This window comes from Falco peregrinus, chromosome 7 (assembly GCF_023634155.1).
Source record: "Falco peregrinus isolate bFalPer1 chromosome 7, bFalPer1.pri, whole genome shotgun sequence".
Taxonomy (NCBI): Eukaryota; Metazoa; Chordata; class Aves; order Falconiformes; family Falconidae; genus Falco; species Falco peregrinus.
The window spans coordinates 35,516,374-35,539,544 of NC_073727.1; the positions used below are offsets into that span (position 1 = coordinate 35,516,374).

Below are 23,171 nucleotides of genomic sequence, written 5' to 3' on the forward strand. Positions count from 1 at the left end.
TTGTCACTGTACGGGACTGACACCTTCCTGCTTTACACAGGCCTGCCTTCCTGGATCTCTCAGGGTGCCAAAAGCTGCGCTGTAAACATTTGGCTATTAAGTTTAGCTTCAGGACAAGCATGAACAGCCCCTTCTTCTTCTTCTTCTGCAGCCTGTCACTGTCACGTCAATGGCTCCTTCTCAGAGATCTGTGACTCTCGGACGGGCCAGTGTGAGTGTAAAGCCAATGTGATCGGGCGCCGCTGCGACGTCTGCAAGGTGAATGACAAGAAATGGTGTCTCTTTTCAGCTTTCTTCCCACTTTGGCACAACTAAACATTGTTTGGTTTTGGATAGCTTTTCTTTTTTGTTGATTTTCCCCTTAAATTAAGGAACTTATATGGGTTGTTCTTATGTACAGAAAGGTAAAATGACTGGATTTAAAATGTTTTCTAGAACAAACCACAGAACATTGCGTTTACATGCATTGAATATACTTTAAGCCTTACTGTACATTTCTATATATGTTATATACACTTTATATTATGAATGTTTGGTATAAATTAGTTTCAAATGTTGCAGCTCTAGGAGGTGATCCCTCTATGAAGGCAGTTGCAAAATGTCTGATAGCATCTGATTTTCAAAAAAGCAGGATGGTGGTTTACTTCTGCTGTCAAAGTTCTGCTTTTATGTCTTTTTCTTAGGGTCTCTTCTTGTATTGTCCAAATAATGTATTCTTTTTTGGTGAAAGTGTCTTTTGCCTTGATGTTGTTTTGCTGATTCACAAATCACTGCAAAAAACAGCATTTCATAAACTTTCACAGCGTTGTCTTCAGGCTGCTAAAGAATATGTTATATGAAGCTGGCTGCACGTTTCTCTAGTTCAGCATAAGGGCTTGTGGGTTAGGCCTGTGTCCTCAGAACACCTCTCTGTGTGTATAATGTAAAACACATTCATAATTCTGCAGAAATCACAGGGATCATTTTCACCTTTTAAAACCGCATAATTTCTCAAGCGGTTTGCTCACACTCTATTTTCAACAGTATTTAGAGTCTGTTCAAAGAAAAATCATTGGTATCAAGGGAGTTTGCACAGACTACATAACATACACAGCAAATACCTGAAGCTTGTGAATAAAATATTGACGGTTGATTGGAATTAATCTTTGTTTACTACTGTGTTTACTACTATCTTTATTCCTGTACTCTTCTCTATGGTGTGGTTTCATTATCTTCACTTTCTAACAGTATTTACTTTTCATTCTTAAAGCCCAGCTACTTCTGGGCCCCAGAAAAGCTGTTCTGTATACCCTGTGGCTGCAGTGCTTTAGGATCCGTGTCACTGCAATGTGATATGTCAGGAAGATGTATCTGCAAATCAGGATTCATGGGCAGACGCTGTGAAATGAGCAGACAGGTGCCTAAGTTGAAAGAAAATGCACGAAGCAGTCAGCAGATCAGAGTCCCCCCTCGGAGATGGGGCATCAGCAGTGCCAGTGGGTGCCCACGGGGTGCTTACCGGCCTGCTACTCTGGTAATCAGAAACTGTGTGCATTGCATGGGATGAAATGTGTATTTGCTTGTCTTTAGAGCTTCCACAGGCTTTTTTTTCTTTCTATTATTTCTCTTTTTATTATTATTATTGTTTTTATTTTAAATAGGTGTGATACAATATACACAGTTACCAAGAAAGAAACAGGCAGGTTCGGAAGACAGGCAGCCTTTTAGGATGCTTCTCCACTCCTAGGGCTTCTCGTAGTGGAAATGGCAATATAGGCCAGAAGTCAAATACCAGAATAAGTCCAAAAGCAATACCATCAACAGCAGTATGTATAAAATGTATGGGTGATGTACATACATCAGTGGAATCAGTGGGATTTTCATGGCCTTTGACAGGGTAATACTTCCTCCTCTAATTCAAGAACCAAAAGCTTAAGAAGTTTGCAAGAAGGGTCAGCCCCAGAGGCAAAGTGTTAAGATCTAAGCTTAAAATATCAAAGATAACTGGCCATATCCACGTTACTAAAGAACTTTTAATACCAGTTATCTGAGCCATTTTTAACTGGGTGAGGTGCCATTATTTGAACGTAATGCCCAAAATGACAAAAGTGTTCATTGCTTATCAGATACCAACAAAGAACTTAGGTCCTAAAATGACATAATTATGATGCAACTGCTTCTATCAGAGCAGTGTTTTAGAAATGTTGAGGTTTATTCCCGGCAACTCAAAATCTCCACACCTACCACACCCTGTTTGAAAAATACCTGGCTGTGTTCTTCCTCCTCAGCCAGACCCTAGGACCCATGCCATATTTGCTTATATGGATTCCCTCGGAGAATGTCAGCTTTAACCCATTTAACATATATTATGTAACTGTGTTGCCCACACAAACACTCAACATATGCTGATACAGGGACACAAAATAATAGCATTTATAAAATTCAACGTACTTCCTCATTGTCATCCAGGATATTATCTCTTATTCAATAAATGTGATTCTTAGAATTTCTGTGTGTAAACAAGCTGCACTGGGGGCTTAACTTCGGGGTTCTTCTTGGGGGTTTGCATGACTGATCAAAATGTCTTTGCTCAGAGATCATCACAGAATACAACCCAGCATGCTAGGGATCTTTGATTCCTTCACTCAGCGTGGAGTGCTAGTATCAGATTTTTTTCTGGCTTTCACCCTTATAAACAGAATTTATTAGATCACATCAAAATTTCTATTTAGAACTGAGATGCATGCCGTGTGTTGGTTACTTCACTGCGTTAATCTGAATGTGTGTCCTGAGATTTATGCATATTCACATTTCTGTGTGTTTTTGCTTCTGTAAAAGAAATCTTTGGAGATAGTTGGTATATTTAATTGAACCTTGAAGTTTAATTATATGAGTTTGAGTATTCCTTTCTCTCTGATCCAGCATGGGGTTTTTATGCAGAAGTATGTAATTGGCAAAACATTTCAATATAAACTATGAAAAGGAAAATCAGTGTAATTTTTTATTACATGGATAATCAAGCATTTGCTTAGGTTCATATGATTCTTCAGGCCACATTCTGACCATAGATGTGGTCCTGTATTTTGATACCTATCGGCAGATACTCTCTGGGAATGTGGAATTTCAATATTAACATCAGAGATCAGATTTCAGAACTTTTACATGGAAACCTGCTGAAGTGTCTGGGAATTCACCTACACAGGAGGGTAGGGATTCCATTGAGGAGCAAATCTGTGTAAAATGTAAGTCAGTGCAGCTCTATTGACTTGAGGAATCTGTACTGACGTATACTAGGTAAAAATCCAACACCACATGCCTAGGTCACATGGTAGTACAATGTAAAAGTAAATACTTTTACACTTTGTTCCATTTATGTTCATTACAGTCATCTTTTTAATACCTCATTTTTAACATTTTGCTTTCCTAGTGAAGTCACTGCTAGATCTATACTATTAAATGTTGTAATATTAATTTCAGGTGAAGTTAGTAATACAATTTAGATTTCAGAATTCTCTGGAAATCATCATACCTGAAAAAACATAGAGAAGTACTCCCATTTTAAGTCACTCTAGCTCAAGACTGAGTAGAGAATTTCAATAGCAATTATGGTTTTCTCCTAGGAGCCTCTTTTAGCTGGTGCAGTGAAACCCATCAGGTCTGTTGATTAAAAGCTTTGTGTAGAACTGCATTTAACAGTATACAAGTGAGCATGTGTCTTCCCTTCTTTACAAGTATACTTTCTGCACTCCACTAGTGGAGTTCACAAGCAAATTTATTGCTGTAGTTGATAACATCTATTCTGGTTCTGTAGGGACTTTATAGTACTCAATGCAAAAAAGAAAGCGAAGAATGAAAATAGAAGAGAAATAGAGACTCATTAATTATGTCTGTCTTAGACCTAATCCAAAGACAGAGGTTTTATCTTAGAAGCATTAAAAGATAATTCCCATTATTTGCTTGTTATGTACACAAATACATTAGATCTATGTTTTTCTAAAGTTATTCTTCAGCATCATTCAAAAGAAATGCCCTAGAGTTACAGAATGCTGTATAGAGACATTGCCCCTGGTCAGAGGAGATAAAATCTAGTTCAGAGACTTTCCAGATGAATCAGCCTCCATTCGTAGCTAAGACTTTGAGTTCACTGTCTTAGCAACAAACTCTGCCTGACATAATCTTATAACCCAGACACAGGGTATGTATATGGTGCTGACATACTCAATTTCTTGTAGGAATTGTACTTACGGAAACACAACTTCATAGGAAATGCATTACATTGCAGAACATTCATTATAGCATCAGGTAGCATTGTGAAACCTTTATGCTTTTTCAGCAGCATAGGGTGTTTAGTGCCCTTGCCCCAGTGTTTTACTGCTACAATTCAATCTGTTAAGAGTGGTATTTCAGTGATGAAGAGGAAAGAACCACCCTGATCTCCCTACACTCTCAGCTTTTTCTCTTTTCTTCTAGTAATCATTCCATGTACTAACTGCTCTTCCTCTCTCTGTGGCAGCCTGAAACATTTGGCTTACAGTCTTCAAGAGGATGTGTTCCATGCAACTGCAACTCTTTTGGCTCCAAGTCCTTCGACTGTGATGGAGATGGACAGTGTTATTGCCAGCCTGGAGTGACAGGAAAGAAGTGTGACCGCTGTGCTCATGGATTTTACAACTTTGAGGAAGGAGGCTGTACTCGTATGTAAATTCTTTGCAACCAATTACAGATTTATTGTATTTGTTTGTTTATTTGTTACTAAGATCCTAGTTTGTCTAATAGAGCTGTGTTTTTAAAGCCTCATTAGTCTCATTCAGGTGTCATCACAGGAGACTTGGATAGTCATCCAGTGTGGCTAGCTGCTGGGATACCAGAATGGCAATGGCTCTACATCATTCTTTGCTGATGGCAGAGGGCTATAAAGCCAAGGGTATTGCTGCTATTATTCTGCAGGCATAAACTGTATTCTTGCCAGAAGCAGAAATCACCACGCCTGGTATCCTATTTCTCTTCCCATCCGGAATGGCAGCTGAAGCAGCAAGCCTCACTCTCGGCCTTTTTTTACTCCTTTTTCTTTTTTTTTTTTATGGAAGTAGCATCGAGGCCTCAAGACCCACAACTGTGCAGCAAAATCCAATTTCATCTGTAGTGTTGATAAACCTTGATCCAGGCTGGTTCACAGATCATATATCATATTTGAAAACATTACTCTGTGGTATTGTCTACCATGGGAAGGAAGGACTCAGAAAATGTTTACTGCCTTGAAAAGTGCAAATACACTGGCACCTTGGAAAAGAGAAAGATTGGCTCACAGGGTCACTGATGAGAGAATTTGAAATAAAGTGCAAATGTCCTAAAGCCCTTAGCACATATATGGAGGGAAAAAAATACTAAAGTTTATACTCACTATTAGTCTTTTATTCTAAAATTTCGCAGTTTAAAAGCACATCACCATTTTGAAATACTACAAAATGTTGTTAATTTCATACAGTTGAAGGAAGAAAAATAAGAGAGAAGTTAACAAGATTTCACATTAGAATTTTAACTGTTCTCTTGGCCAACTTGAAATGACAGGGTTTAAGGAACAGTGATGAAATGTGAAACTAGTATAAATCAGAAAAATATTTTAAATAGAAATGTATCTCCCTGTGGTCATCAAATATTTTAAATAACAACAACAGTTAAAGATGTTCAGAAAATTCAGATTTTTAAAAGTTCCATTTAATACAACAGATGGAGAGGAATTTTGTTTATAAATGCATTTTTTCCCCACTTAATTTTAGTAGGCTTCTTATGTATTCCTTCAAATGACAAAAAAAGGAATTAAATTATGAATCACAGAGAAAATCAGAAATTTAATAAAAGTATATCAAATCGTGCTAGGAAGAAAGTGCACAAAAATGAATTCCATAGTGACAGTTAAGTATCACATAAAATATTGGACCTCTTTTATCTAGCATTTATCCAAAATGAATATAATGTGATTTTTTTCTTGTGCAATAAAAAACCATAAAGCATAAAAAAAAAACCCCTAAGGCATCATCAGTTAGTGCTGACATTCTAGCAGTAAAGACAGATACAAAAGAGATTTCCATTTCACTATTGGTTGCAACAAATGTATTTTTTCCATATTCTTTTTAATAATCATAAAAGTAAAAATGCAAAAAATATCGATGTATCTCTTCTTTCCCTCCATGCCTTTTCAATCAATTTTGTGTAAGAACTGGAAGCCCATAGAAGAGATGTCACATCCAAAAGCCTCAGCGTCCCAGTGAGAGATGTATTTTGAAACATCTTCAAGCCACAGTGTGTCAAAAGATTTTATGTAGCGTGCAAAATGTCTTGTTCTTGGCATGATGGAGGCAAAACTTACCATCTTTTTTGCATCAGTTACCTTATTTTGAGAGTGCTGATGGGGAAAAATTAAGGTCACTTCCTATTTGGACTATTGATGTGAGTTCTATCTTTGCACATATCTTACTTGCTAGTTTTACTCTGAGGTATTTCATGCAGTAAAGGCAATGAATGTAAATGCAGCCCTCAGTAATGAACGTTATGTTACACTGCCCTATAAACACCCCAAGGAACAGATTATCACTCAAAGCCATAATTTGCTTATGATGCTTTTGCTCTTGCCTCAGGTAATGTTGGTGGTGGGTATGGAAATAACCATGCACCAGTTCTGCTCCTCCAAGCAATTAGGTGTCCTTTACCACATAACTACTTATCACTTACATACCTGAATCTGTATTTGCCAACAATCAGTTGTTCGCTTAATGCTTTAAGAGAAAGACCACTTTTGGAACCATTTCCAAAACCAAAGTACTTTTAATTTAATAAAACCTGCAGAGAATCCCAGTTTCCTGTGAAGAAGCACACCGTTGATGTCCTCACAAGGCAGAATACATGTAATCTGAAAAAAGGGAGTAGAATGGGAAAAAGAAACTGGAACCTTTCTTTCCCTTTAAGAAAAGTCTATTTACAGCAGCAGAAATTTCAGGAGGTTGGCTCAGGTTGGTGGAAGAAGTTAAATACACTGCAGGTTCCCTGTGTAGAGGGCTCAGAGGCAGTCAGGTGGCTTCTTGCATGAGACAGTGTGGGCCCAGAAATTGTACAGCATTACTCCCGCAGCTACATCATGTGAGTACACCATCTCAGAAGTCTTTGCACTTCTGCAGTTGTTGCAGTTACTTCAATGTCAGCTAACCTGTGTTGCGTTGCTCCTGATTTTGGTTTCTGTGTTTACCCTACCTTTCCTGCCCCAGTGTGTCTGCGGATAACTGAGAGTTCGCTGCCGCGTAAAGTCTTTGTTGGAATGATCCTAACTCTTTTAGGGTCTGCTCTGCAGGTGTTAAATAAAGGGATAACTTTTCCTCTCCTTTATTTTTTCTGTCTCATGTGAAGCCTGTCAGTGTTCACATTTTGGTAATAACTGTGATCCCATCAGCGGCCGCTGCATCTGCCCTCCCAATACTGTTGGAGAGATGTGTGACAAATGTGCACCGAATTACTGGAACTATGACATTGTCAGTGGCTGCAAGGTGAGTGGATCCTGTTTTGTCTGTGTGTGTTACTTGTTTCCCTTGGGGTAAATACAGTAATTTGTAGCTGGAACAGAATTTTAGGTTTAATAATCATGGTTTGTCTCTGCATTGCGAGTTTTGGTGTCAGACTGGTGTAGACGTTGGCAATCTGTTACTGATCGCTACAGACCCTCTGTCTTGGGTATGCAGCCTATAACACCAAACACCTTGTTTGTACTGCTGTCACACTGACTCAGTGTCCTGCTTGAGCTTGGTTTCTTTTGTTATAGTTGATTACCACAGTATTGTACAATGTATATAGATGTGTAGTTACTGGCAATTAACGGTGCCTTTGTATAACAAATTTACTTCGGCCGTAATTGTAATACCACTAGGAATTTGTACTTGAAGTTTACTTGAGAAGAGCTTCAACCTGTGCATAAGAGACACTGAACAGAGAACAAGAGAAACAGCCATCTTAGCTGTAAAATGCACTTTTTTTCCTGTGTTCATAAAAGGCAAATAAACCTTCTCATTAGCCCTTAAATCCTTCTTATTCTAATGTTTGACACGCAGTTTAAAAATTCTGAAGGGAAAAAGGAAGAAGAAATAGGGGAAAAATGGTAGCACATCAAAGAATGTCATGAAAGCTGTTGTTAATGTCCCACTCTTGAGTTAAGGGGAGCAGTGTTCAGTTAAGGTTGAAAACTGGTGACAGTGAATATTGTGCGAAGTTCACATGCCTTCTCCTCTCTGCTGTTCTCATTGATAAGGGATTTATAGTACTGCTTCCAATACTCCAGAGAAGCGTCTTGTCTAAACATGGTCATACACCATTAGTGCTCTTTCTTAAAAGGCTGTCTGTCATGTAGCTCAGGCTGCAAACTAATTATCAAGAATGATTTCAGGCTTGTATGTATGGAAAACTCCTCTTGTGAAACCTCTGCTGTGCTGCTGTGTATAGACTCTTGGCTTCTGAAACCAGCCTAATGAAGCTGAAGACCTCTGAGCTCTGGAGTATATTCTCTGATTGTCTTTTATGTGAGTGCATTAGTATGACAGTTCCATGGCACCATCTAAATTAGTAATGATCTATCAGCCCACATCTCTCAGTATGTTGTAGCTAATTTCTGCAAAGTAAGATGGGAATCTCCTGCTTGCACTCTTTGTAGATTTCCAGGGCTGTTGTAACTCAAGGGGTTAGAGGGTATTGCATAAAACAGCTCACTCACAAAACAAGCGTAACATCTGATTGTAATTTAGGTTTTGATATTGCACACCAAGCTATTTCAGTGTATGGTGAGCAATTTGCTTTCTAAGCTTTACATTTGAATGTATCTTTGTTGAATAAGGATCTTTCTAGCAGTCTAACATTTAACCAGAAGTTAAATAGTTTCTCTGGCATTTAGTAAGGATTGAAGTTGAATATTTTAATTGAAATTTTTGAAATTGAATTTTGACATTTGAAATTGAAAATTTGAATGTTTCTTGTATATAATTGCCTTCTTTATAAATGGTCTTTTCAGGACAGGCAAAAGGTGCTGTTAGTATTCAGGTAATAAAGAGTTTGGCTCAGAAACTGAATCCACATTTTCATCCTCTCTTTTTTGGTTTTGTGTCCTTAATTTTAGCAAGTCTATCCATGTCAGTTACTGTCATAAACTATGCTACTGGTACTGAGTTTGCTTCTGCCAGCTGAACTTCTCCATATGAGATTCTGGTTATGCCAGTGATCACAGCAAATATCCTGAGCTAACTCTGCAGTACAGTCACAGTAATAGCACTGAGGAGTTCTTCTGTTCTTTGGAAGCCTGCAGATTTCCCTGCTACTTATTTCTGTATTCAATATCTAGACCCCCTGGCAAGTCACCTATTTCTTATTCATACCTGCCTGTGCAAGTCTCATTCTGTGAGCAAGTTTACTTCCCAGTACACCACATGACTACATCTCTATCCCTTACATGCAAATTACTGTCACCTGAGTCCTGTTTGTACAAAGAAGATGGGGTTGCCTGTCTGATGGATGAGTAAAAAACACTGAACTAGATTCCACTGGGACCGCTGCTGCTGAGCAATTCCAGGTTTAGCAAAGGGTCTGAACATGCCCTGCAGATTTACATAGAAAGCACTTTTTAGAGAGCACTTTACAGTTTTTAAGTCAGTTTTGTCTGCAAAGTATCCCAGTGTCCTTGACCCTTTTAGATTTGTTTGATTTTATTGCCTAACTTACCAGTGATGAGTAATATCTGTTAAAAGAGAAAACAGTGTTGTAAATGTATTTAATGTAATCACTTAACCCTTATTGAATAAAGATAAACGCCTAGTCTTGTAATTCAGATATGTTACCTTTGGACAGTGGAAATTCACTGCTGTACTCTATTTATAGATATTTGAAAGAACTGAGTTGCTTTTTTGTTGGTGTTTTGCGTGGTTTTGTTTTGTTTTTTGTTTTTTGTTTTAACAGAAGCACAACTGCAATTTTTTCCTTGTTTCTCTCCTTTTTTAGCCCTGTGACTGCAGCCTTGTTGGAGCCCTAAGTTCTCAGTGTGACTTAAGGACAGGCTGTTGCTTCTGCCGCCCTGAATTCTCTGGGGATAAATGCACTGAGTGCAGGTTGGGTTACTGGAATTACCCACAATGTGTTGCTTGTCAGTGTTTCCTGGCAGGGACTGATCCACAGAGCTGTGATACAGACCTGGGGAAGTGCTCATGCATTGATCATACTGGCCAATGTAGCTGCAAGGTAGGACAATGAAGGTTGTAAGCTGATCTTATAGCTGCTGAGAAGTTTATTCCAGAATTCATTGACATATGTACTTGTCTGTAGATACAAACAAATCCTGTTGGTTTTCATAGTGCATTTGCTAACTCCTGTGGGAGGAGCCTAACATAAAGAAAGACTTAAGTGATTATCAGTTGCTTTTTCACACACTAACGCTTGCCAGGACAGCATCCTCTTAGCCTCTCTTCTCACTTTGTATTTCTTCCTGTTCTTACAGAACTGTTTCCAATTTAAACCCATTCAATACAATTCTTGTTCAGATATCCAGCAAATTAAAAGCAAACACATCACAAATAACAGTATGCCACGGTGCTATTTCTTTATAGTACATTGACTTAGAAAGAGTCAATACTGATAATTTTATAAGTAAAATTCACTGCAGTAGTATCTGTTCTTCTGAATAGGCTGCATCCTATTCAGGATCGCTAAAGCAGAGTTTTGGCATCATCACCCACATCTTGGAAGTACAACACACTTAGGTGGTTTGAAAATTGACTGGATTTCTGGGGTTAAAAGGCAATAATCGGTGGTTTGACATGCAGTTGGTAGCCAACAAGCAGAGTACGTCGGAGCCAATACCTTCATCAGTGACACAGATGACACAATTCACCATCAGCAGATTTGGGAAGGAGGTAGAGATTGACATGATGAACGGTAGAACTACAATCTAGAGGGTCCTTGAAAAGCTTGATGATTGGGAAAATAGAAAGTTCATGAACTGGAGTGGAATAACCTCCAGAATCAGTACAGTTTGGAAGAAAAAAGGCTGAGTGGTAATTCTTCTGAAAAACACATACAGGCTTTGGGGAATGGCAAACTAAATATACGCCAACCATGTACTCACATTGTAAATAAGGCAAACTGCCTACTGAGCTGGATACATTGATCATGCTGGCCAATGCAGCTGCAAGGTGGGAGGACATCATGAAGAGCACGACCAGCAGAGGAAAGTCTTTATCATCCTCTACTCAGTGCTGGTAAGACTGCACTTGGAAAAGGTGTCCAGTTTTAGGATCTGATTCAAGAGTATTGTTCAGAAACGAGAGGATCCAGAGAAGGGCTGCAAAGAGACTTAGAGCAGATGATCTGTAAGGATATACTGAGAGAGTTGGACTCTCTTAATCTGCAAAAAATAGAAGTTAAGAAAAATGCAATTGCAGCCAATAGCCACTTCAAAGAGTAGTTGACAAAGTCCTTTCTGATATTCTGATAGTAGCAAAAAATGTGACAAGGGACAATAGCTGCAAATGGGAGCTTTGGAATTTTGGGGTGGACGTTAGGGGAAAAAAAATCACTAGGAGGGTTATGCATCACTGGAACAGATTATCTAGAAAGTTGTGAAATCCCCATTCCTGGAGGTTTTCAAGAATTAGCTAGAAAGAGGCATGGGAAACCCGATCTAGTATTAATGATAGTACCCCTTCAAGAAGGAGGTTTTTAAAAGTGACCTCTGCAGATTCTGTCTGTGATTTTGATTTGTTCTTCTTCTTTAGGGGCTGTATTGACACAAAGAGCTAGTAAAATGGAAGGATTAATTTAAATGATTGAATTGCTAGGTAATTCTTCTGTTAAATAGGTACCAGTCACTTCATTCTGAGTTTAAAGGATAAGCTCAATGGAGGAACTGTAGAATAAATTAGATTGGAAGGGACCTATGGAGGTCATCTAGTCCAGCACCTTGTTTGAAAGACGTTGCTGAAACAGTACATCCAAGGGTTGGGATTTCACAACCTCCTTGTGCAAACTCCTTGACCACCCTCCTGTTTTTCTGGTGTATTTGAACAGAAAACGTTATGTTCCATTTTCCAAATACTGATTCATTTGGTGGTGAGACCATAAGAAAAATGAAGTGAGTTGATCACATGGGCCATAGTAGTAAAACTCAGTGTTGTTTGTCCTATGTCATCCTCTGAAATGCAAAAATAGAAGTATCTCAATTCTTTCAAGCTCCCCTGATAAACTATGTGCTCCAACCCCTCTAACCATCTCGGTGCCCATTTTCTGGATTAGGTCCAGTATATTCAATGTCTTTGTTGTAGCTCTTGTAAGCACTAAATAGAAAGAATAGGGGTTTATGGCATTTTTAAATGGAAATGTTTCTTTGTTGGTTCTGTTAAGGCTGATATAGTTGTTTCTGTGAGTGCAAATTAACAGTATATATTTAGCTGATGATTAACGATGACTGCAGTTGACATGAAGCAAAATGCAAAGCAAGTAAAATTCACCATTTATGACAGAAAATGGACAAATAATACTGAATTAAGTCAGCAGATTTTTTTTTCCAAAATTTAAATCTAATGTTGCTTTTAAATCTAGAGTTGGTTAACCTTTTGTGTAACCTTTTTGAAAGAAAAGGTATTGAAAAAGCTAGAGTTCTATAAAATGGTAGCTATTCCCATTTAAACCTGCTGTTAGAGCTGTAGAATTGAGCTTTCAAAGGCTCAGGAGCCCCTTTGTCAGCCCTGACAAAAACCACCAAAATCTAAGCTAAATACAGTGTAGGCACATTTGCTAATATAGTTACATATGGAAATGAGGGTTAAAAATGGTAAATCCTCGGGTGTAATGATTTCCTGTATAAGCTTTAGAAAGTTGCATTTGTTTTTAGATTGGCTTCTTGACATTACTCTCAAGAGAAAGAAAGAAAAAAAAATAGGAGGCAAGAAAAAACAACCAGTGCTTTTATTTTGCTGGTTTTTTGTTTTGTTTTGTTTTTTTCCAAAAACCCCATGGTCTTAGTATGAAAATGGTTTTTAAAGGCTATGCATAAATTATTATATATTTGTCCCTATCTGGTATAGCTTTTTATTTGGACTAATTGAAAAATGAAAATATAAGCATTGACATTACAACAGTGAAATATTTCAGCCTTGTTAATACTATTCAATGATGTGGAGAACAATCATGAAGAGGAGAAAGCTTTTCTCTACAATATTACCATTTAAGATGTTTCTCAGCAAGAACATTTAGTACTATACCTTAAAACATTCTAACTTGTCAAAGGTAATTTCTGTTAAACAAAAGGTTTGATTAACCATGGCAATTTCAGGACATAGTTTTTCTTATCAGTCAGTTATTGAACATGTCAAGCCCAAAGTGGCATTTGATTTTTTTTTTTTTCCTGTGCTTACTACAGCTGGCAGAATGAAGCCAGCATCTGTTGCTCAGAGCTCCTCAGTGGACACAAATGCAAATGCCCCAGTTACATTCATTGTATAAGTTTGCATACACACATGATAAGAAGCTGGAAATTTCCTTGAATATTTCTTTACTTATTATTTCTTTCTGCACCCTGTTATTATCGTTACTGTATGACTTCCTTGTTCTCATTACTACCTTGAAATGAAACGTGTCTTTTTTTTAAAAAAAAAAAATTTACATGTTCTCTCTCTTCCAGGTTAATGTGGAAGGTGTCCACTGTGACAGGTGCAAGTCTGGTACATTTGGTCTCTCTGCCAGAAACCCACTTGGCTGCAGCAGTTGCTATTGCTTTGGCCTCACTAAACAGTGCAGTGAGGCAAGGGGGCTGATTCGCATGTGGGTGAGTAGGAAACTGCTGAGCCATGTAATGCGATAATGTTGTTTCCTGCTGGCATCTTTTAGTCAGGCACTGAGAGGTAGCTAGAAAATGGGCAAACATTTAAGCAATCATTTTCCTCTTTATGCTTTGAGAAGTGGAGACAGCGGTATGTTCCATTAGACAATCAGTGTCAAGATGTTAAAAGTAAATAAGTAGATAAGAAAACCAGCGATAGTATAGCTGACGTCAAGCCAAAGTAAAGCTATTAAAATTCAGGAAAGGGCAAGTCAGTTGTGTGGGGAAATTTATATTCAAGGGTCACAGGTGCTTATTGTCCAGCACAGATTTCCCATGGTTCAATTAATCTGTTTATTTTCATTGCTACAGTTTGTGTGTTGGGTTTGAGGTTTTTTCTTGGGAAGGGGGGGGGGGGGGGGGGAAGCTTATTAAAGGTCTATTTGAATCCAAGAATTGGAGGGTATAATCCACCAGAGCAAACAAAGAGTTCTCCACCTTTTTTTGGAAGAGGGCCGTGAGACCTCTGCTGAACTGACAAGTAAGGCCGACCGGATATCTCCATTTATCTGTACAATGACCACAAAACACACATTAAGACCATTGCTGTCTATCACTGCTGTTCCAGCTCCTCAGTTACATTCTGGAGGAGCTATTTCTAATGGAAAATGACTATTCAGTCCCCATGTTTGGTCAGTCATATATCTGCTAGAAAGCATGTCAACCATAGAGGGAATGTCTGCCTAATGCAAATCAGCCACAGTCCCTGACTTGTCATGCACAGGCATCAGTTGGATGAGGATACTTTAGGCTGAAATCATACTAAAGAGTTCATATCTCTTGGTTAAAGTAATATGAATAGCACCCATTCTCCCCTTCATTGTTAAGTCCAATAGCACTTCTTTCCCTTCCCAGTGGATGAAGTGATTTATCATGATCTGACTCATCTTTTTCTCATTCAGTTTTGCCCATCGTATGCTGGTAAGCTGGAGATGAAAGGCTGTAAAAGGCTGACAAGTTCTAAAATTTAATCAAGTTCCATGACAGCAACAGTTCTGGAAAATTGTGCTTTGACCTTTGCGGCAGCACAAAGCAGAAACATAATTTAAACCTCCCGATTGATTATTTTTTATCTCTTGATTAATTTCTTTTCATATTTATGCTTGTATCTAAATACTGTATGTCCACGTCACATCTAGTTTGTGATATTCTGATCTATTTCAGAATTGATTCGGAGCTGTAAACTGAGTGAGCCTGGGTTCTGCCAGCTGCTAATGGCTATTTCAGATACTCTTAGGTGCTTCAAATGGCATTAGACTTGTTTAAACAAGCAAATCCTGTCTTATATGACAATATAGCGAGACTGATCTGAAATTCAAATGTTGACCACTTCCTTGGTGTCTAAAGTAGTAAACACTAAAATATGGTTATGATATGAACTCAGGAAATCTTACTGAGGACTGGCAATGTTAGAATGCTTCTATGTCTGATCAGTCTGTAGATGCTGCTGTAAATGGAAATACCAAGATGCTTAAAGTACAGTACAGGACTTGCTTGATTCCTCATTACCTGATCCCTATCTTGTGAACAGCATGTTGATGGGATGACTGTTAGAGATATGTCTCTGCATTTGTTTTCTTTGTTTTTCCTTACTGTTTGTGAGAAAGCAATTTTGATACCAGTCCTTTGCATTTGTTTCACACGCTTCCTGTGATACTTTCATCTGCACAGAATTATTAAGACTCTTATTACAGACTTTGATCACAATAATGATTTCTGTATAATGCTATTGAGACTTTTTCAACAAGGCTAAGAAAATTACAAGTATCTAAGTGGCATTCTTATATTTTTCATTAAATCTGAATTTAGAGTTACAGAAACCCTGAGCCTTCACTCTGCATGTTGCCTGGAGAACACTTAGCTTGAATATTGCGTAAAAGTACCAAGGGATCAGGCACTGTGTTCTACAGCCCCAGTGATATATAAGTGTTGGTGAGAAGTATGCTTCTTCACAAGCTACATTTCTTACAGTCCAAACAGAAGAGGCCTAACACTGAAATGGCACTATGAAAATCACTTCAATAAAATTCAGGGGATGACTTGCTACTGAAACTATTTTAACCAACGCTAGTACATTCTTTGTTAACATGAGATCAAGGTGGAAAAGGTTTTGAGGGGGAAGTCATTATTATCACTGTTTATATCTGAAGGAGTAGTAAGACTGTTTTGTGACAAATTGCTCATGATGTGAAATGAAATTACCTAGAAATAATTTTTTGAAGAGTTAGAATTTAAAAACTTAACGCTTCATGGGGAAAAAATACTTGATTTTCTTCTCAATTTTTGAATATACATAGGTGACCTTGAAGCCAGAGCAAAATGATTCTGCCACTGGTGGATGAAAAGCTTCAGCACAGCACTCTTTCAGGAATAGCATTCCAGCCTCCTGAAATAGTAGCAAATATAGAACAGGTGATGCAGGATCTTCGGTCAGAACCTCTTTACTGGAGGCTTCCAGAGCAGTTTGAAGGACGAAAGGTAAATTTCGCTGAATACTGACGTGGATTTTTTTTTTCTTTCAGTCTTATATTAGTATTTTGCAATGCCTTTTTTCCTTCCCAGTAGGCATGTCATTACACAGTGGAAAGTACTTTAGAAAAAAACAAATGCCATGCCCTTATTAAAAATTATTTGCTCTGTTATTATGAAAATTCATGTCTGCAACATAAGCACTATTTTAAAATAGATGTTTACAGACAATAACATGTAATATTTTTCCACAGAATAGATCTTCTCATAAAAATATTTTAAAAATGAAGCTGCATTAATACATATAATAATATATGTATAATAAATATATTAAATATAACTCTTTTGTAACTTTTTGTTTCTCTCCATTTTAAACCAAAAACGCCTGATCTTTGTAAGTTACACAGGAGAAAATGATTGAAAAACTCCTCCTTCTGGATATTTTTATACACCTCAGTGACGATTTATTTTGTACTTTTGATATTTCTTCATTTGGCTTGGCAAAGTTTACATGTTTCTTTCTCTAAACACAAACTTTGGGGAGCACCAAGGCACGTAAAAAGAAATAGGTAGCTTTTTTTTTAGTGTTTTAGTGTAGTACAATAACAAATTCTGATGGGCATTTTTGAATACAGCCCTTGTCCCCAGACAGTTCCACAGGCATGTATTGCTATTTTCTACCATGCTCATGTTCATCAGACTGTGCACAGGTGCAGAGTGTATCTAGCTCCTGCATATGCCCAGGAATTTATTTTTAGCAAACTGAAAATGAAATTTCTTTTTGTACTTTGTGTTTACTTTGTTAGCTGACTGCTTATGGAGGGAAACTGAAATATGCAATCTACTTTGAAGCACGAGAAGAGACAGGTTTTGCTACTTACTACCCGCAAGTCATCATAAGAGGTGGGCCTCCCACCCATACAAGAATTATTGTCCGGCATATGGCTGCCCCTCTGATTGGGCAGCTGACGAGGCATGAGATAGAGATGACAGAGGTAACATTTCCATCTGCTTTTTTTCCCGGAAATTAGGCACCTGGTTATTTTTAATACTGTTAATAATATGAGTTTGTATTACTTTCAGCATGAATGGGAATATTATGGTGACGACCAGAAAGTCAGAAACACAGTGCCCTGGGAATATTATCATGATGACCCAGGTATCAACAGGACGGTGTCCCAGGCAGATTTCGCCTGGAAGCGTTATGGAGATGACTCAAGACCAAGTAGAGCTGTTTCCCGGGAAGACTTCCTGAATGTGTTGTATGATGTTCATTACATTCTCATTAAGGCTACTCATGGTAATATCATGAGGCAGAGCAGGTAAGTGTTTCATGCAGTGGTCTGAAAGAGTGCAGTAGTCATGGACAGTCTGATAGAATTCCCAGCTATTCCCAGAAAAAATTTTATTCATAACATCAGTTCTAAGCAGTTGCTGAGAAGAACAGAAGGAGTTAGCATTCAGCGTAGCAGAAGATGCAGGACAGGGAAATTTTATTCAATAGAAAATTTAAATCACAATAGGCAAATGAAATCTTTATTTTCAGAATCCTAAACAGAAAACACATGTCAGCACACACATCCTGAAGCAAACCCAGTATATTTTCTTTTAAAAATGTCTACTTTATGAAAACATGATGCTGTAATTAATTATAAATGTTAGCATATGGAGGAATTTTCTCTTGCAAGTGGGAAATGAGGTAAAGAGTCAAAGATGAAACAGTACTTCTTCAATGAAATGTTACTTAATTCAGTATATTTGGGGAAGAGATATTCAATATTTTCTGTTTGATTTATTCATTAATAAGTTAGACAATGAAAGATAGCACTTGCTAAATTTGAAGTGGACATCAGATAGCAGGATGAGAGGAATAATACAAAAATCTGCTGCAATCTAAAGGTCAACTATACAATTTTACACTTCAAAAGGGTTAGTCAATTGAACAAACAAAGAACAACTGTTTAGTTACCTGTTCTTCAAAGAGGGGTCTGTTGTTTACAACATGTCACCAGGTGAACATGATTCAGTAATTATATTCTTGTTGAGAAATACTAATATTCTAGCAGCATAAAGCTGTATAAAGACATATGGCCTGCAAACCCAACACTAGTAAAGCCTAAGCATCAAGTTCTGGATACTGGAATTCAAGAAAAAAATATTAAAGTGTTCAGAAGATAACAGTGAACATCATGACAGGTTAGAAAATGTGACCTGTGAGAGAAGATGTAAAGAACCAGATTTATTTAGAAACTAGTAATTGCCTTAAGATGTATAAAAATTCACAAAGAGAATGAAAAGAATCCGTTTTCTGTTGCCATGGTGGGTAAGTTAAAAAAGAAATGAGCTTAAACTTCATCAGGAAAGGTTCACATTAGACATGAGAGAAAAATTCCTGGGGGTAAAGAAGTTCTGAAATAGATTACATAGCCTATTCCTTAAAAGTTTTTAATAATGAATTCACAATATACTTTGCAAGCAAAATTTATTAGCAAGGACATAGGAATAAATGGAGATAAACTCCAAAGGTCTCCAGAGGTCCTTTTTATGATTCTGCCATAGAAGTGATAGGCTAAAATTATTTCTAGGTTACATATAGGTCTGTAAGAGTGTGACCTTTGGAGTTTGAGCGTGAATAGTAGGGACAGATACCATGCAACTTTGCAGCATTGTGTCACAGAAAACATAGTCGTTGCTGCTATTGTCTCTATTTATAGTATATCTTTTACAGCAAAGTATTCATCCAGCTTACACTGGCTAGATGCTAAATATTAACAACAGATGCCATAAATGTTTTAAATTGGTTTCATTTATTTTTACATAGTCCATTTAGGATATTTTATTACAAGCAAAGGAAATTCTGGTGGAAAGAGTTATGAAAGGAACTCCAAAGAAACATGGAAAATTTGAGAAGCACATCCATGTTTTGTGTCTGTTTCTCCCTTCCCTTTATGCACTACAGATCCTAGTTCAGCTATGAAAGCAAAAATTGAATACTATCTCAACTCAAGCATCATAAGCAAAGTTATGAAAGCAAACCTCCATTTTCATGATTTTGTTCTGAGATGCATATGACACTTGTGACTGGACTAGGCCGGCGTTGTAATGCACCACCATTTTATCATGGCTACCTGGTAACGAGGCACGGAACAGAACAGAGGAGGACTTTATAGTTGCAGGGCAGGTTTGCAAGGTGGCACTTAAACAACCAGAATGTATTTTTACAGCATTGCGTTTCAGCATGTGACATTTTATATGACAGCAGGACTTTGCAAAGAGTTCATCTGGTCTTTGTGGTAACTTTCCATCTGAAGTCATAACCTTGCATATAATACTGTAGTTGATTTTGGAGGTGGTTACAAGAGATTTTTATGATCTGTCTGGTTACATAAGCAGCATTCATCATGCAGCATCTGAAACTTTAAGTAGAAAATAAAGAGCAGGAATACATCGTTATTTTTTTTCAAGTTAGCACCTTGAATGATTTCAGAGGAAGGTTTGTTTAAGACCACAAAATAAATCCCACAATATGCTTTTAAAGTTTAGCGGAATATTAGCTTGCATAAGAATTGAAGGCTTTTATTAAAAATAGGCTGATACCCTCTAAAGGAAAATGTTTATGCTCAACTTTAAACGTATGTTTGAATCAAGTGACTTACAAGAAAACATTTGTTCAACTAGAGTGTGTTGTGCTCTCTAAATAAGGGCCCTGTTCTAAACTAGTAAAGCTTCTCTTTCTACCTGACTCTGCATAGTAGAAAAGTATAAAGCAAAAGAAACTGTGGACAGGAGGAAGAAAATATTATATATTAAGTATTTTTAATTTTTTATAAGGTTTTTAATAGTGCTTTAATTTCAGTTGCAGAGTTTATAAGCTGTAGATAAGTCATAAACTAGAGGAAAATAAAGTCAAAGCAGTGGCAGCAGTTGGAAACATAAAAATAGCCTAGTTCTAGTGTTAGCGCTATATTAGCTATATAGTTTAGCAGCAATGCTAACGTTATTTCTGCTTCAAAGCTGCAGCATTACTAGTGATTTAGGGGTTTCTGCTCAGAATCCGAAGCCAAACATTTTTCTCCTGTATTGTTCGTTTTCTTGCCCTCATTTTCACAGTCACCACTATAAATTGAAACATTTCTTTTATTAGATTTTGGTTTGTATTTTAGGGAACTGGGCTGTGATAATAAATTAGTTTGAATTGGAAGTATGCTTTCAATTTGACTGTGAATTATTTCAATATCCCCGACACTGATCAGGTAGCAGTTGTTGGACTGCTGCCTATTAGGCATGTTCCAAGAATCAGCCAAGCCTGGCCTTCCTTAAGTAACATTTTCACACAAATAAGAGGTCCCAGAGTATATTATTATGTAAATACGGCTTTCTGACAGTAAATAGTTTTTTTCTGAAGCATACAGACCATTGTCTCAGCCTTGAAGGTGGTAGGGAGTCACATATCGTTTTGTTTTCATGTTGAATGTACGGAATTTTCAATGTAAGCTTACATTGATATATCAGATCTTGAATGGTTTTGCGCTCTATTTTCAGTCTTCTGTTTTTACCTGTCTTTGTTTGCTTGGGGTTTTTTTGTTCAGTTTCCCTCCTCCACTGAACCCCTTTCTTCAGGTAGTCATATGAGGGTGCAGGGTTTAAGTTATTAGATGATTTGGGGATTTTGCATTGACACAAGGTATCAAGAGGTATGGGTCTGTTCACCTATGCTCAGTCACAAAAGCGTCGTCTAGTTTCGCAGTGGGTGTTTGCTTTTCCTACAGTCACCCTGACACCGGTGTCTGTATGCCAATGTTCAGAAGAGTGTCAGTAATCAAGGCTTGGGAGTAGATGAACAGACTATGAGCATGAGGAGATGAGCGGTTCTGTGAGCTCCTCTGCATTAACCCTATGCACAGACACTTGAATAGACTCTAGTAGCATTGCTGACATTTATTCAGCTAGTTAGTCACGTGTTCTTCAACATTTTCTCTCAAGTTGGCATTATATGTGAAGCTCTAAAGCTTCCACTACTCTACCCTTTTTGTTTCTCAAAGTCAGTAAGGGATTCCAGATCATAGCATCTATTTAAATAAAGAAACCCCCAAAACAAAGTAAGCTAAAAGAACAGCATTGCAGTACATCAGAAGTAAGTGTATTTCATTAGATATTATGTTTGTTGTCTTTGTCAGTGATTTGTTCAACGCTCTTTGGTGGTGGGTCAGCATGCACGTTAGAAAGACACGGAGTGGTTGGGAGGCAAGGTTATTATTATTAATACAATCAAACAATTGTTTGGAAAGTTTGAAAGTCAGAAGCTCTACAATAAAACATATCCCTTTCTAATACTAGCAGATGCTTCTGTAGTAGGATTTCTTGTTTACTTTAAATTGTTTGTTTCTGTGTCTAAATGATCCGAATGGGTGTGGGGGGGAAGGATATTGGCTAAAGATCTTAAGATTGCTCCTAAGAAGGAAAATATCCAATATCTTTAAAGTCTGCTCTAGACCTCGTTGGTTTGCTTTAGTTGCTGAGAATAGATTTTATTTTATTTTTTTTAATAGTTGCTTCATTAAAAGCTCATTTAGTGAACAATTTTATTGCCGTACCTCTGAGAGTCATGAATGGGAACTGCATTTAATATGTGACTTCAATTTCTTAATGAGTCCCTCCACATGAAGAATCAGATATGAGCTTTTGTTAATAGTTCAGCTGAAAAGAGATTTTTTTTAAAAAAAAGAGGGAGAGCCAAGCAGGAGAGAAAAGTTATGCTATTGCCTAGAAATGGAAAAGGAGACTGGAGGTGATGGTAGCTTTGTTGTTTCCTCAGGAGAGGCAAAAATAATGCTGTTAGTTTCCTGTAGATCAAGAAGCCTACAAACAGACAAGTAAGCCTGTTTTCTCCCATGCCAGCTGACTGTGAACTACTTGGGTTTGAGTTAGTTCTTGGCTAATCTCATTAGAGATGTTTGCTCCTTTTTTTCAGAATCTCAGAGATCTCAATGGAAGTTGCCGAACGTGGCAGTGTGTCTGGAATGATTTCTCAAGCTTCCTTGATTGAGAAATGTGACTGTCCACTGGGTTATTCTGGTTTGTCTTGTGAGGTACAGTACCAACCTCACTCCAGTAAAAGTCTTTGTACCTTCTTTGGTCCATTCATTAGTACTGTGTGATAAGTAATTAGAGTGTGAACTCATTTAACTGGCAACAACTGTCCCTTTATTTAATGACTTATGTTCTTTCTCAGGTATCCCTTTCACAAGGAATTTAAGCAGGGTTTTTTTTGCTTTAGGCAAATATGCCACTGAAACCATGGCAATGACTCAAATACTTAGAACACAGGAAGGAAAGCTTTACTGGGTCAGCATCTGTGGGGCTGAATTGTGTGACTGATGCTGACTGATCAAGCCTTTTTTTGGACAGATAAGGTTATAATGCATTTGCAATAGTATTACAGATTATAATTACGGGAGATTATGCTTAACAGTATTTCAGTTCTGATTTCTTAAATGTTTTTATTATAATGAATAACTAAAATAACAAAATTTTAAAAGAGAAGTCATTTCAAAACCAAAACTTGAAATAATGGAATCTTTTGAACAGTTGGTCAAAAAGGCAGTTAATTGTTGAGAACCTGTAGGTTCCTCCTGTCAATCTTTCCTCTTGAAACTGTTCCAACAGTGTGCCTTTGCAGACCAACACAAATAGGATGAAAGTTGTCCATTTTACTTTCATTTTACATGCTTGACTGCCCAAAATAGCACTGAAAATGCATTAAAAATGTAGATGAGAACTATTCTGTAGTACATCTGTGCTTCATAGAAGATGTTTTCAAAGCTTTAGG

At 37.5% G+C, this 23,171-nt stretch overlaps 1 protein-coding gene across 1 annotated transcript in view; it reads left to right on the forward strand.

Moving 5' to 3' along the window:
• The window catches only part of LAMA2 (laminin subunit alpha 2), a 377,166-nt gene that overhangs the window by 242,102 nt on the left and 111,893 nt on the right, over positions 1–23,171 (forward strand). The window contains 10 exon segments of the mRNA XM_055811018.1: positions 152–258; positions 4,493–4,673; positions 7,378–7,514; positions 10,003–10,239; positions 13,676–13,819; positions 16,171–16,194; positions 16,196–16,351; positions 17,149–17,337; positions 17,426–17,664; positions 22,314–22,431. Of these exon segments, the coding sequence (XP_055666993.1) occupies positions 152–258; positions 4,493–4,673; positions 7,378–7,514; positions 10,003–10,239; positions 13,676–13,819; positions 16,171–16,194; positions 16,196–16,351; positions 17,149–17,337; positions 17,426–17,664; positions 22,314–22,431 (1,532 nt within the window).